This window comes from Chrysoperla carnea, chromosome 1, assembly GCF_905475395.1.
Source record: "Chrysoperla carnea chromosome 1, inChrCarn1.1, whole genome shotgun sequence".
Lineage (NCBI taxonomy): Eukaryota > Metazoa > Arthropoda > Insecta > Neuroptera > Chrysopidae > Chrysoperla > Chrysoperla carnea.
In genome coordinates this window covers 406,247-421,394 of record NC_058337.1, presented here as the reverse complement: position 1 = coordinate 421,394, position 15,148 = coordinate 406,247, and the positions used below count along the sequence as shown (strand labels likewise).

General features: G+C 29.6%; 1 protein-coding gene across 3 annotated transcripts; it reads left to right on the top strand.

Annotated features, from left to right (window-relative positions):
* The first annotated feature begins 957 nt into the window (after positions 1 to 957).
* LOC123290477 (serine/threonine-protein kinase polo) lies at positions 958 to 14,709 on the top strand. Of its 3 annotated transcripts, XM_044870689.1 has the most exons (7): positions 1,005 to 1,118; positions 2,084 to 2,088; positions 2,625 to 2,800; positions 12,228 to 12,625; positions 13,080 to 13,643; positions 13,842 to 14,088; positions 14,518 to 14,709. In XM_044870689.1, exons 3-7 carry the CDS (start codon positions 2,639 to 2,641, stop codon positions 14,701 to 14,703), a joined length of 1,557 nt encoding a protein of 518 aa, XP_044726624.1. In that variant the 5' UTR covers positions 1,005 to 1,118; positions 2,084 to 2,088; positions 2,625 to 2,638; the 3' UTR covers positions 14,704 to 14,709. The 3 variants fall into 3 exon arrangements, with proteins under 3 accessions (XP_044726622.1, XP_044726624.1, XP_044726621.1); XM_044870687.1 differs by lacking the exon at positions 2,084 to 2,088 and having other exon boundaries at positions 958 to 1,118; positions 2,576 to 2,800; XM_044870686.1 differs by lacking the exons at positions 1,005 to 1,118; positions 2,084 to 2,088; positions 2,625 to 2,800 and adding exons at positions 9,500 to 9,656; positions 11,246 to 11,470.
* Positions 14,710 to 15,148: the final 439 nt, after the last annotated feature.

Sequence of the window (15,148 nt, the reverse complement as noted above, 5' to 3'; positions counted from 1 at the left end):
TAATTTGTAAGGGACCATTTTATTGCAAATTTTATCTATTTTCGGCAAAATTTAGTGTGACAGCATTTATCATGGCAGAAAGGTCTGCCACATCGATTTTTAATATATAAAGCCAATAAAATTTTAATCTTATCGCGGAATTACTTTTTTTTTTAATTTGATCGTTTTCAGTTTTATTTTCGAAATATCTTGTGACAGAAAATATTTCTCCCTGGATAAATCCTGGCACACCTAGTACATATTATACCTATCGTCGAAAATCCGTGTGAGTGCAGTTTTACAGTCATGGACTCCAGGTTAAGCTGAAAATTTGTATTCAATAGGTAAAAAGTATTAAGAATTAACATTATCGGGCATTAATTCACCTGAAATTCTAATTTGAAGAGAGTACAGTCAATTAGTTTTTGTTTAGTTTTAGAATAAGTATTTATTCAAAAAAACCGCTAAAACGGAAAACTATCATTCATGACAAAAAGAAATCAGTGATTAATGTTCAATATCCGTTCTAACAACTTCACAAGTATTTTCAATGCAAGTGAATCACTTTAAATTTATGATTATGATAAAAGAAGCCATTTAAAAGTTTAAATTTTATAAATTCAGTAATTATTCGTTTTATTAATTTCATCAAAGTTATTAAAATTTAAAAGTTTTAATTCATTAAATTACTCAACCTAAAAAAATTATAATTGGCGGTAAAAAGTTGGTAAAGTTCGTGTATTGAACCGATGATGAACGAATGTTTTTTTCAAAATGAATGAATATTATTGGTGCATTTAAAAATATTGCTGTTAAATAAAATTTAACGGATTGTGTAGAAAGTTCACTGCTTGAATGTTTGTCATAAATGGCAAGACAACTGAAAGCAGCAGTTACAAATACAAAAACATTTTAAAAACATTTTGTCTTTTAAAAAGATTTTAATTTTGTGCTAGTGTGAATTTTTATATCCATTTTTTTAAAAATATATTTTGTTTTTTTATTTTTTTTTATACATTTATTTATTTTTAAAAATATAAGCTAAAATGTCGTCTTCGGCGGATACACAAATTATTCCTGATGTGATCATCGATACCAATTCAAAAGTCAGCTATACAAAAGGTCGTTATTTTGGCAAGGTAAATCATTTTTAAAATGACAAATTTCATATTTTTTTTAATCTTATATAAAAATTTATTTTTTACTTTTCATTCAAATTTGTTTTTTTGATTAATTGATTGTGTGCCATGATCGGCTAACTTGTAAATACAAGATTTGGAGTTTTTAAACTTAAAACGTTAAAAACATGTTTTTCATCCACCATTAATCAATTTTAAAAATATAAAATTTAAATTTAATTGCCGTTATTTTGGCAAGGTAAATTATTTTTAAAATATCAAATTTCATAGTTTTTTAATCTTTTATATTTTATATAAAAATTTATTTTTTATTTTTCATTCAAATTTGTTTTTTTGATTAATTGATTGTGTGCCATGATCGGCTAACTTGTAAATACAAGATTTGGAGTTTTTAAACTTAAAACGTTAAAAACATGTTTTTCATCCACCATTAATAAAACCATTTTATAATTATAAAATTTAAATTTAATTGCTTTTAAATTAATTTATTTATTTATAATTTTAAATTCATATATTTATAATTTTTTTTTTAAAAGTCAGTTTTAATTATAACAGGTTTGTCCAAATTTGGATGTATTAAGGCTTAAAGACGTAGTCTTATTTTAAACATTTTTAAAAACCTTTCAAATATTTCCAAAGTTTTCTTTTTTGAATACTTAAATATTTTTTTTATAAAATCTCGAATAAAAAGGTTTTGATTATATTTGACAGTCATGGGTCTTATCTGAAAGGAAGGATGCCCCTTTCGGAAAAGGCGGGAGGGGGTCTAAAAATTCGATTCATGACACGTGAATTATAAAATTTGTGACCTGGTTTGATCCTACATACAATCCATGAAAATTTTTTTGGCCATCGCTAGGATGTATTTTATAATTTTATAAAAAAATGAATGAAATCGGCCAAATTTTGGAGATTGTTTGGGTCACTGATCACGAATATAATATCGAAAATTCTCCTTGGCGAAGCTGGAGTCCAGAGTACTCTAATTACAAAGCTCGTCTCCACGATTTTTCATACAATTTTGGAAAAAAAATCATATGATAATCGACCTCAACAGCCCTCCCACCCCTGGGTAAGGATTTTTGATGCTTTTCAATTCTGGAGTTCTGTAACTAGAGTACTATGGCTCCCAGGTACACCAAGGAGTATTTTAGGCATCATATTTGTGATCATAGCGACCTCAAAAATCCCTTAGTATTTATTTGGATGCATTTTATAACAATTTAGAGATAGTCCCGAAGATGAGCATGTTGTCCTGGTCACCAAGTGCTTCTAGTAAGTTTTTGTACATCATATTACGAAAATGCAGATTGTGTAGAATCCAAATTGGCTACAAATTTCATAATTGACTTCCTGAATCGAATCGAATTTGATGAAGTATTCGAGAAATTCAACCGTACAAAATAGAAAACAAATCATATTTTTCCATTTACATTGTCATAAAATTTGGATTTTAGGTTGGATTTGCAAAATGTTACGAAATAACCGACAACCAAACAAAACAAGTATACGCTGGAAAAATGGTATCGAAGAAATTAATGATGAAACATAATCAGAAGGATAAAATGACTCAAGAAATCACCATTCACAGGTCCTTGAACCATAAACATGTGGTAGGCTTTCATGGCTTCTTTGAGGACACTCACAACGTTTATATTATTTTAGAGCTATGTAGAAGACGGGTAAGTTAGTTCTCTTTTATTAATCTCTGATGAAGTTTTTACGAGTTTTTATTATCTCTACATAAATAAAGGTCTAGTCCGTCTGTCCAATCACCTGGGTCTAAAAATTCTCATAAACATAAAAGCCAGAAGAAAAATCAAACTTTACCGGTTTAAGGTCAAGAGACTCCAGATCTTTCTTAAATCTCAAGTTAAATTGGGTTAGGATTATTAAAATTAGGTTTTTATTAACTTGATTCTCGTTTTATTAAACTTTGTATGACTTTGTAACAGTTTATTTTTTCCATAAGGGAGAACAAAAATTTTAATGTAAAAAATGAACCTTAAAAACTTTTTCTATGGTATTGCTAGAAGTCTTATGTGAAGAAACCCCTTAAAATAGTGGTAGAGCGTAAGAATGAAGAAAAAAGCATGAGACCCAAACAAGTTGCAGACTATTTTACAAAAGTAAAATTATTGCATGATTTACCATGCACCGCGATAAATTGATATTGGAAAAAGAGTAATTATTACAAATGAACAAAAAAAAAAAACTTTTTTTAACTGGACTATGCTTTTATAAGGAATCAAAAATGTGAAGGAGATGCAAGCAATTAAAATTTTTTATTTTAAATGTACTTATTCGTGTAATTTCCGTTGTCAATGAACACAAGTTATAATATTTTATAAAACGTAGTTTTAAAATTAAGTTACTTCATTTGAACTAGACTAGACTTTAGTTTTGTTTAATTCATTTTTACACTGGTGGCATTATTTTAAATTTTTAACTCCTGAATAACAAAAACGAATGTTATAAGTATAACGTGTCTGTGTGTCTGTCTGTGGCATCGTAGCTTCTAAACGAATGAATCGTTATACGATGAAATCGGATGAAACGTAATATGTTTGAGAGAAATCCATTGTCTGTCATATACATAAAACTGTTTCACGCGACCTCACCAAACTGTGCCTTAATTTGCGACCATTCTTAAATAATTGATGGGGGCAACCAGTCTCAACTAAATGTGGTTTTCCGAACTTGAAAATAATTTGTATCGTCATTTTTGATCAAAATCTATCGAATCCACAAATTATTTCAAAAAAAAATCAGAGGGTATCACTGTGATATTCCAGTTAAGTTGCAATTTTGCTTCTTCTCTTCTCAATGTACTCAATTAATCATTTTGCTTTTTAGATGGAGCAAAATAAAACTTCAATGCATTTTATCTGTTCGTACTCAAAATTATCAGAAACTTTATCAGCTTCAAATCCAAAAAATATTGAACAATTTAAAACAAAAATTGAACTTAATAAAAAGGAAAGCTTCTTATCTACCAAAAAATTGACGCCATTTGAAATAGATAAAACTTTTGAAGATGAACAAAATCATATGGACTCAAATATTTGGTCAGAGAAATCGTGGTTTTCCAGACAATGGTTTTTTTGATTCAGTTTGGAATTATATATGTTGGTATGTAAAAAAAAAAATTAAAAGAAATCGATAATATAATTAACATAGTTATTGAAATATCCTGTAAATATTGTGTTGTGTACCTTCCTTGAGAACATCTCGACATCCGGTACAGAAGTACAGATGTCTCTCGGATGAAAAATGATGTTATAATTATAACCAAATGAAACTATAATATTCTATTGAAACAAGAGAACAGACGGTTTCAGTTGTAAATAACATGAAAAGAGGCTCTTTATATCATTATTCTTCACCCTCCCGCCTATGAATCATCTGTGTTCCGGGAACCGGCGTTGTCCTATTAATAGATTTACTATCCTTCTCAAGTGTATTCTAATCGTTCCGAATAGGCTATTGGAAAAATAATGCCTTTCATTTACATCTTGGAATAGGTATATCCCACGCATGGCATAAGCAAGCAAGCACTCCGCTTGGACTCTCCCCGAAACTATTGACTACCCTCAAATGGAATCATGAAACCTTCATTCGAATTTTTAATTTATTATGTTTTAGCAAGTTTGTTAATGTTCATTACTGGAATGCATCAACGAATGGAACGTAGGACCAAGTTATCGTCAAATAATTCAGACATACCACTCACATCAACAGAAATATCTTGGTTAGCTTCAATGGTACCAGTTGGTGGTGGAAGTGGTCCATTATTTGGTGCAATATTAGCAAATCAAATTGGGCGTAAAAATACAATTTTGTTTTGCTCATAGCTATACCAGAAATATTTACATGGATTGCAGTTATATTGGCAAAAGATTTTTATTGCTTATGCGCGGCACAATTTGTTAGGGGTATAACTGGTGGAGCTGCATTCGCTGTTATACTAATGTACGTAGCATGTAGGTGAAATATCGTCACCAAAATTTCGTGGAGTTATGGGAATGCTTTCTATTCTACAACATCATGCTGGATTAGTGCTCGAAACAGCGCTTGTGCCATATGTTTCTATATCGTCAAACGCATGGATTGCATTAACAATACCCACATTTTTAGTTTTGGTTTTTATTTCGATGCCAGAATCACCGTACTATTTTTTAATAAAAAATCAATCAACAAATGCCGGGAAATCTTTACGAATTTTAAATCAAAACGATGAAATTGAGAAACATTTGGAAAAATTGAAGAGAATAGTTCAAGCTGAACAAAATGAGGTGCATAGTTTCACCGAAATATTTCGCACTAGAAATAATAGAGTTAGCTTTATTCTATGTTTAGGAGTTATGTCAATACAACATCCTGTGAATGGAGATTTCTTGAGTTATTTTATTGTTATATTTATGTTTCATAATTAATTATGAAACATAAATATAACAATAAAATGACTCAAGAAATCACCATTCACAGGTCCTTGAACCATAAACATGTGGTCGGCTTTCATGGCTTCTTTGAGGACACTCACAACGTTTATATTATTTTAGAGCTATGTAGAAGACGGGTAAGTTTGATTTTTCTTCTGGCTTTTAAGTTTATGAGAATTTTTAGACCCAGGTGATTGGACAGACGGACTCGACCTTTATTTATGTAGAGATAATAAAAACTCGTAAAAACTTCATCAGAGGTTAATAAAAGAGAACTAACTTACCCGTCTTCTACAGAGTTCTAACATAATATATATTATTTTAGAACTAAGAAGACGTATATAATAATACTATGTATATATATTCTCATAAACTTAAAAGCCAGAAGAAAAATCAAACTTTACCGGTTTATTTAAGGTCAAGAGACTCCAGATCTTTCTTAAATCTTAAGTTAAATTGGGTTAGGATTATTAAAATTAGGTTTTTATTAACTTGATTCTATTACTTGATTAAAATATTAAAAAATATTTATATAATAAATTTATTTATCCAATACTTTTAAAATTAATATTGATTATAAAAATATGATTGACTTTTCTATGATCAAAAAGTTTTTCTCTCTTAGAAATGAACTGACTAAGATGAAGTTGTCGTTTGTATCCTCTTTAAATCTTCGTCACCGTCACTCAAATAACTAAGTATTTTTTCAAAACAGTTCTGAGGTAATTGTAGATAATTGATGAATAAAAAACATAAAATTTGATTGGCTTCTTCAAGTAATTCTTTTCTTTTCATGCCATTTTTGAAATGATATATCGGTGCAAAATATCTGATTGACATTGAAAAATATAAACGGTTCATCAAAAGTTATTTGAATAAAGCTGTAAAAAACGGTGAAATAATAAAAATTAAAGGATCTTATAAATTACCAAAAGATAAACCAAAAAAAGCGAAAAAAAATGAAAATAGTGAGAATAATGAAAAAGATCCTGAACCAACAGAAACAAATGAAAAAAAAATTAAAAAATAAGGAATAATAAAACAATCAAGTGTTGATTCGAATAATGGCAAGAAAAAGAAGTTGAGCATAAACGAGTACAGGAAGGACTCCAGTTAGATGTTGTATTGACATAACTCCTAAACATAGAATAAAGCTAACTCTATTATTTCTAGTGCGAAATATTTCGGTGAAACTATGCACCTCATTTTGTTCAGCTTGAACTATTCTCTTCAATTTTTCCAAATGTTTCTCAATTTCATCGTTTTGATTTAAAATTCGTAAAGATTTCCCGGCATTTGTTGATTGATTTTTTATTAAAAAATAGTACGGTGATTCTGGCATAAATAAATAAATATATATCTATTAATTATTATTAAATATTATATTATTATGAATATAATTATGACAATAAAAATTTAATTATTATTTTTATTAAAATATAAATATTATAATTTTATTTTAAGTTTTAATAAGACTTTTGCGAGTTCAGGGGAGTCAAATGAAATCAATTTAAGGTTGTTTCATTTTAAATCAAACTTACATTCTTTAAGAAAGTTTAGAAAATATCGAGGCGAGAAACAGTTTAATCAAATTAGCAATTATTTTTAAATTATTAACTAATAGACTATTTTATTGTACAAATTAAATACGAATTAACAATAATTAAAAACTCATAAAAACATTTTTAAAAATTCAGTTGATTAAAATTTAACTGTCAAATTCAAGAAGCAGTTGTTGTTTAAAATTCATAAACATAACCTCAAAATTTCCATTTAATTTATACAGAATTTTAATGTTTGTAGTTAACCAATCAAAAAAAAACTTAAACAAAAGTTTGATGAGGAATGATGACCTAACTCTACAATTTTTGTTTAACTTTTAAAAGTCGTTTTAAACGCACAAAAGTCATTTAAATAATAAAAATTGATACAAAATGTAAGTTTGATAATGTTTGAGTATCTTCCTGTTCGTTGCTCCCTCTTGACAATTTATTTATTATTGAATTATAATTGAATTTTTTTTATTATTTTAATTAAAATAATTAATAATCCAAAAAAATGTGTCATTTTAATAAATAATTTTTTTTATACTGTACCGATTTTATTTGATATGTTTTATTGAGCGTCTTCAGATCAACTTAGACCTGCTCTACGAATCTTTAACCACGTCCTAGCTCTACGAGTCTTTATTCGTAATATAACACTTCATAGTGATCTTGGTGATCGATGGCATGCCTAAATTATTGTGTAGCGTTTAGGTCTAAATTGGTTTGAAGACGCTGCGCTGCGTTTCATTACGTTACGTTACGTTCATAATTTTAAATGTTGTTGTATATTTGTAAAGAGAATAAAACAAACAAAATTAAATGTAAGATAATGTAAAAGAATTCTTAAGATTTCAAATAAATAATTTTCTAACCACAATTATTTTAAAAAACTTATTGACTACGTCCAGGTTCCAAATCCAATCGAACCCAAATCATACTAAATGAAACGCGTAGCAAAGGCCAACGATCGCAACTAATATAAGAACCATTTAAAATGTCTCCATACAAATACTATTTTGAATGTCTCGGTAATGTACTTTATTTCGCCGCCAATAAATGTCAGAAAGAGTCATATTTTGTAGTCAATGTTTAAATTTTTCCTGAAAACACGGTTAAAATGACGTTTTCTAAAAATGAAACCTAGGTATATCGATTTTTCGCCTCAATAATCTCCTGCATACTAATTTTCATGCAAATCGTGGAAACTGTTTCCGAGATTGCTGATGATTTTATAAAAATTCGAAAGATTACGATCAATCAAAACCGATTGGCAATTTTTATGCATAACGACTTTTATTAAAAATTGTCATAGCTAGCATGAATGCACCCAAAACTCTATTTTGATGGGAGTAGATAGGTACAATATGTACTAGGTGTGTCAGGGTATTTGGCACTTTGATGGAAATTAATTTGTAAGAGACCATATTATTGCAAATTTTATCTATTTTCGACAAAATTTAGTGTTACAGCATTTATCATGGCAGAAAGGTCTGCCACATCGATTTTTAATATATAAAGCCAATAAAATTTTAATCTTATCGCGGAATTACTTTTTTTTTAAATTTGATCGTTTTCATTTTTATTTTCGAAATATCTTGTTGTGACAGAAAATATTTCTCCCTGGATAAATCCTGGCACACCTAGTACATATTATACCTATCGTTAAATAGTATTGATTTAAATGCGAATTTTCGAAAATCCGTGTGAGTGCAGTTTTACAGTCATGGACTCCAGGTTAAGCTGAAAATTTGTATTCAATAGGTAAAAAGAATTAACATTATCGGGCATTAATTCACCTGAAATTCTAATTTGAAGAGAGTACAGTCAATTAGTTTTTGTTTAGTTTTAGAATAAGTATTTATTCAAAAAAACCGTTAAAACGGAAAACTATCATTCATGACAAAAAGAAATCAGTGATTAATGTTCAATATCCGTTCTAACAACTTCACAAGTATTTTCAATGCAAGTGAATCACTTTAAATTTATGATTATGATAAAAGAAGCCATTTAAAAGTTTAAATTTTATAAATTCAGTAATTATTCGTTTTATTAATTTCATCAAAGTTATTAAAATTTAAAAGTTTTAATTCATTAAATTACTCAACCTAAAAAAATTATAATTGGCGGTAAAAAGTTGGTAAAGTTCGTGTATTGAACCGATGATGAACGAATGTTTTTTTCAAAATGAATGAATATTATTGGTGCATTTAAAAATATTGCTGTTAAATAAAATTTAACGGATTGTGTAGAAAGTTCACTGCTTGAATGTTTGTCATAAATGGCAAGACAACTGAAAGCAGCAGTTACAAATACAAAAACATTTTAAAAACATTTTGTCTTTTAAAAAGATTTTAATTTTGTGCTAGTGTGAATTTTTATATCCATTTTTTTAAAAATATATTTTGTTTTTTTATTTTTTTTTATACATTTATTTATTTTTAAAAATATAAGCTAAAATGTCGTCTTCGGCGGATACACAAATTATTCCTGATGTGATCATCGATACCAATTCAAAAGTCAGCTATACAAAAGGTCGTTATTTTGGCAAGGTAAATCATTTTTAAAATGACAAATTTCATATTTTTTTTAATCTTATATAAAAATTTATTTTTTACTTTTCATTCAAATTTGTTTTTTTGATTAATTGATTGTGTGCCATGATCGGCTAACTTGTAAATACAAGATTTGGAGTTTTTAAACTTAAAACGTTAAAAACATGTTTTTCATCCACCATTAATCAATTTTAAAAATATAAAATTTAAATTTAATGGCTTTTAAATTAATTAATTTATTTATAATTTTAAATTCATATATTTAAAATTTTTTGTTTAAAAGTCAATTTTAAATTTTGATCTTATCGAATTATGTAATTTATTTTTTGAACTTTTTATAACAGGTTAATCCAATTTTGGATGTATTAAGGCTTAAAGGCGTAGCCTTATTTTAAACATTTTTAAAAACCTTTCAAATATTTCCAAGTTTTTTTTTTTAATAAATATTTTTTTATAAAATCTCGAATAAAAAGTTTTTGATGATATTTGACAGTCCACGGGTCATATCTCAAAGGAAGGATGCCCCTTTCGTAAAGGGGGGAGTCTAAAAATTCGATTCATGACGTGAATTATAAAATTTGTGACCTGGTTTGATTATATACAATCCATGGAAATTTTTTTGGGTATTGCTAGGATGTATTTTTGTAAGAGCAAAATTTTATAAAAAATGAACGAAATCGGCCAAATTTTCGAGATTTTTAGGGTCACTAATCACGGACATTATGGTCAAAAGTTTCCTCGATGCACCTGTTGATCAGAATGACTCCTTATTTTCAGGATTATCTCTAAATTCTTATAAAATTTATCTAAAATAAGTACTTGTGGATTTTCGAGGTCGCTATGATCAAGTCTGGGGTCCAGGGTACTCTAATTGCAAAGCTCATGTCCACGATTTTCATACAATTTTTAAAAAAATTATATATATGACAATCGACCTCAACAGTCCTCCCACCCCTGGGTATGGATTTTAGATGCTTTTCAATTCTGGAGCTCTGTAACTATGCTTTTCAATTCTAGGAGCTCTGTACTATAGCTCCCAGGTACACCAAGCAGTATTTTAGAAATCATATTTGTGATCAGCAATCTTGAAAACTTTCGATTTTGGATTCATTACGTGACTAATTTTGTGAAAAATCCTGGAGATGAGCGCTGAAACCAGGCTACACTTTTCTCCCCAGGTACACCAAGAAGTATTTTAGACATCATTTTCGTGATCATAGCAACCTCAAAAATCCTTTAGTAATTATTTTGCATGTATTTGATAACAATTTAGAGATAGTCCCGAAGATGAGGTGTACAACCATGTTGTCCTGGTCACCAGGTGCTTTTAGGAAGTTTTTGAACATATTACGAAATAAAAAATTACGAAAATGCATTTTGGCCATGCCAAGAAAATGTTAATAGATTATGTAGAATCCAAATTGGCCACAAATTTCATAATTGATCTCGATATGTCTTTCCCGAAAAAAATCGTTCCAGCAAAGGGATATGATGACGTTTTCGAGAAATTCAACCGTACAAAATAGAAAACAAATCATATTTTCCCATTTCCCTTGTCAAAAAATTCTATAAAATTTGGATTTTAGGGTGGATTTGCAAAATGTTACGAAATAACCGACAATCAAACAAAACAAGTATACGCTGGAAAAATGGTATCGAAGAAATTAATGATGAAACATAATCAGAAGGATAAAATGACTCAAGAAATCACCATTCACAGGTCATTGAACCACAAACATGTGGTCGGCTTCCATGGCTTCTTCGAGGACATCCACAACGTTTATATTATATTAGAGCTATGTAGAAGACGGGTAAGTTAGTTCTCTTTTATTAATCTCTGATGAAGTTTTTACGAGTTTTTATTATCTCTACATAAATAAAGGTCGAGTCCGTCTGTCCAATCATCAGGGTCTAAAAATTCTCATAAACTTAAAAGTCAGAAGAAAAATCAAACTTTACCGGTTTATTTAAGGTCAAGAGTGTCCGTCAGTTGTGTCCGTTTGTTCAATAGTCTGGAACTCTTCTGTACAAGTACGTACCAAGAAAATCAGAAGAAAAATTCCCATTAAATTAAAAGCAGAAAGTCGAATTTCACCGGTTTATTCAAGATCAAAAGACTCCAGACCTTTCTTAAAGGTCGAATCCATTTTAAAGAACTTGACCTTTTAGTTTTTTTAATGAGCTGGCTGACTGATATTTGTTGGAATTATTAATATCGTAACATCACAGTTATCATGTTTAGCGATATTTTGCTTAGTTTATATATTATGAACTGTAGTACTGTAGTACGATGTTTTGCTACCATGGGTAGTTGAAATAGTAGAAATAATTCTTTATGACAGAATGTAGAAATATAGTGAATGTTTTTGTAACGTGTAGTTTTTATACAATGAATGTAATTTTTCTTTATAATAATTAAATTAAATAAATAAAATATAAAATTAATTATTGGTGTCCGATTATAAAACCAATAATATTTAGGCCATTAATAAAAAGGACACCCTATTTAAAAATAAACCAGTACATTTATGAAAATGAATGAATAATTATGAAAATTAATATTTTCAGTCAATGATGGAGTTACATAAACGTCGAAAAACCTTAACAGAACCAGAAACACGATTTTATTTACATCAAATATTAGATGGCGTTAATTATTTACATACGAAGCGAATTATTCATCGTGATCTAAAATTGGGTAACATCTTTTTAAACGATGAGTTAAATGTGAAAATCGGTGATTTTGGTTTGGCAACGCGCGTTGAATTCAACGGTGAACGGAAGAAAACGTTGTGTGGCACACCCAATTATATTGCACCGGAAATTTTAAATAAAAAGGGACATTCGTTTGAAGTGGATGTATGGTCGATTGGTTGCATTATGTACACTTTGTTGATGGGAAAACCACCATTTGAAACTGGAACACTTAGGGAAACTTACTCGAAAATTAAGAAATGTGATTATAGGTGAGTCAACGTAAAGCTTTGTTTGTTTTTTTTTTTTGAAAAATTTGATTTAAAAACTATTAATTACCATATTTTGAACCTTTCCTAACCCTTGAAAATTTTCATCAAACTCGGTTCGGTTCATCAACACAGTTTTCGAGATATAAGCGTTTGAAAAAAAAAGGGCAACTTTAATCTGGGCGACGGCTTCAACGATTTTCATCAAATTTAGTATGCAGGGAGTTTCGGGAGCGAAAACTCGATCTATATAGGTTTCATTTTTAGAAAACATCGTTTTGTCTCTGAAACGGCTCGAACTATTTTAATGAAATTTAGTATGCAGAAGGGTTTCGGGGGCGAAAAAATTGATGTAGCTATATTTCATTTTACCAAAAAACAAAAATAATACTAACGAGCAAAGCTCGATCATCCAGATACTAAAATTTGAAACATGATCGAAATATTTATTTTGCAGAATACCCAAAGATTTGAGCACACCAGCTGTAAACATGATTGTAAAGATGCTTCAAACCGATCCACAACGTCGACCAACCGTAGCCGATTTACTAAATCATGAATTCTTTACACATGGTTACATGCCATCATGCTTGCCAGCCAGTTGTCTTACAATGGCCCCACGATTCGATCACATCGAGGCACAACACAAACAAGCGTTGGCACGTCGACCACTGGGTGAAATGAACAATGCCGAACATCAAATGATTGTGGATTCACCACGAAAACCAATGCAAAACAATTCAATTACATCGAATGGTCGACCGATTGAATCGTCCGAAGATTACCAGAAGAATCTACGTGCGTTGAAAGAACAATTAACAAAGTTGTTGTTAACAAAACCAGGTCGTGAACATGGCAACTTTGGTGATGACATGACAGATCCAGCTGCGCAACCAGTCGTCTGGGTATCCAAATGGGTTGATTATTCTGATAAATATGGTTTTGGGTATCAGTTGTGCGACGAAGGTGTTGGAGTTATGTACAACGATACCACTAAATTAATTATGTTGGCCAATGGATTGTAAGTATTTCATTTTTAACCCCCCAAACTACAAAATGGGGTGTTTGTGTGTGTATCTGTCTGTTTGTCTGTGTCATCGTAGCTCCTAAACGGGTGAACCAATTTTGATATTTGTTTGTTTCGTTTGAAAGATAATTTAATGGAGAGTGTTCTTTGTTAATTTTATTGATGGTTTATGTGTTTTGTTTTTTTTTTTAGGAATGTTCATTACATTGGTAAAGATGGCGTTGAACATTACATGACGGTGGACGATTATCCAGCATATTTGGAGAAGAAAATGAAATTATTATCATATTTCCATCGATACATGCGTGAACATTTAATGAAAGCTGGAGCACAGATCAAAGTTAAGGAGTCTGATTCATTGTCACGAATACCACATTTACATCAATGGTGTCGCACTGGATCCGCTGTAGTTATGCATCTCACCAATGGAACTGTTCAGGTAAATCTCATTTTACCAATCTTTTGGTTCATTTTCTCTAGTTTTAGGGTTGTTATCCAACTTTCTGTCGGATAGTTTTGGGGAAACGGGTAAACAATGATGTTTACGAAAGAATGCTTCAAATAAAAATTGTTAATTTTTGTATAAAGAATAACTTTTACATTTAAACTTATATTCTATCTCGAACGGTTTACAAGATGGATACTTTTTAATGGATATTTTAAAATTGGCGTATTTTGTTCAACTTTAAAGCTATAAAGTCGAAAAAAAAAAAAAAACGAAAATGTGCAGAAATATTTCAGCTAAAACTTTTAATAAAACTTTTTTTTTTATACCTTGAGAGGTCATTGTGGAAAATTTCAAAAATGCATTAATTTTGTTCCTTTTAGATATTCAATTCAATTGTACTATTCTTTTTTTGGTGTTTAGGTGAATTTCTTGGATCATACAAAAATAATAATGTGTCCATTAATGTCAGCCGTCACATACATCGATAATGAAAAGAACTTCCGTACGTATCGATTCCAAACCATCGAGGAGCATGGATGTAGCATTGATTTAGCACGTAATTTACGTTACGCCCTTGAGAAAATTAATAATTTACTTAGCAAATGAAGAATCATCGAAAAAAAAACGAAATCATCAAACGAATCATGATCCATCCTAGAAGAGGTGGAAGAAACGCGTTTTTTTTTTTAAATTTTATTAAAATCAGCCACACAAAGTATTCTTTACAAATATATATAAAAAAAAAATAAAAGAAATGGTTGGACTGGGCCCACGACCTACACATTCTTACGACTCTTGTACTTCGACCTAAAGGGATTCATTTTAGTCGATAACCCCCTCAATTGTGATTGTGCCTTATAATTAGATAACGGGTAAAGATACAGGGTTGAACTTCGACTTAGAATTTGTATTTTTCAATTATCCTTCAACTTTTCCAATTAATCAATAGTTTTTTCTAAGAAATCCACAAAAAAAAATCGTTTCGGGGTAAATTTTTGTGCAACTTTAAAAAGAACGCATGTCCCATGTTCGAAAAGTGATCGTAAAACCT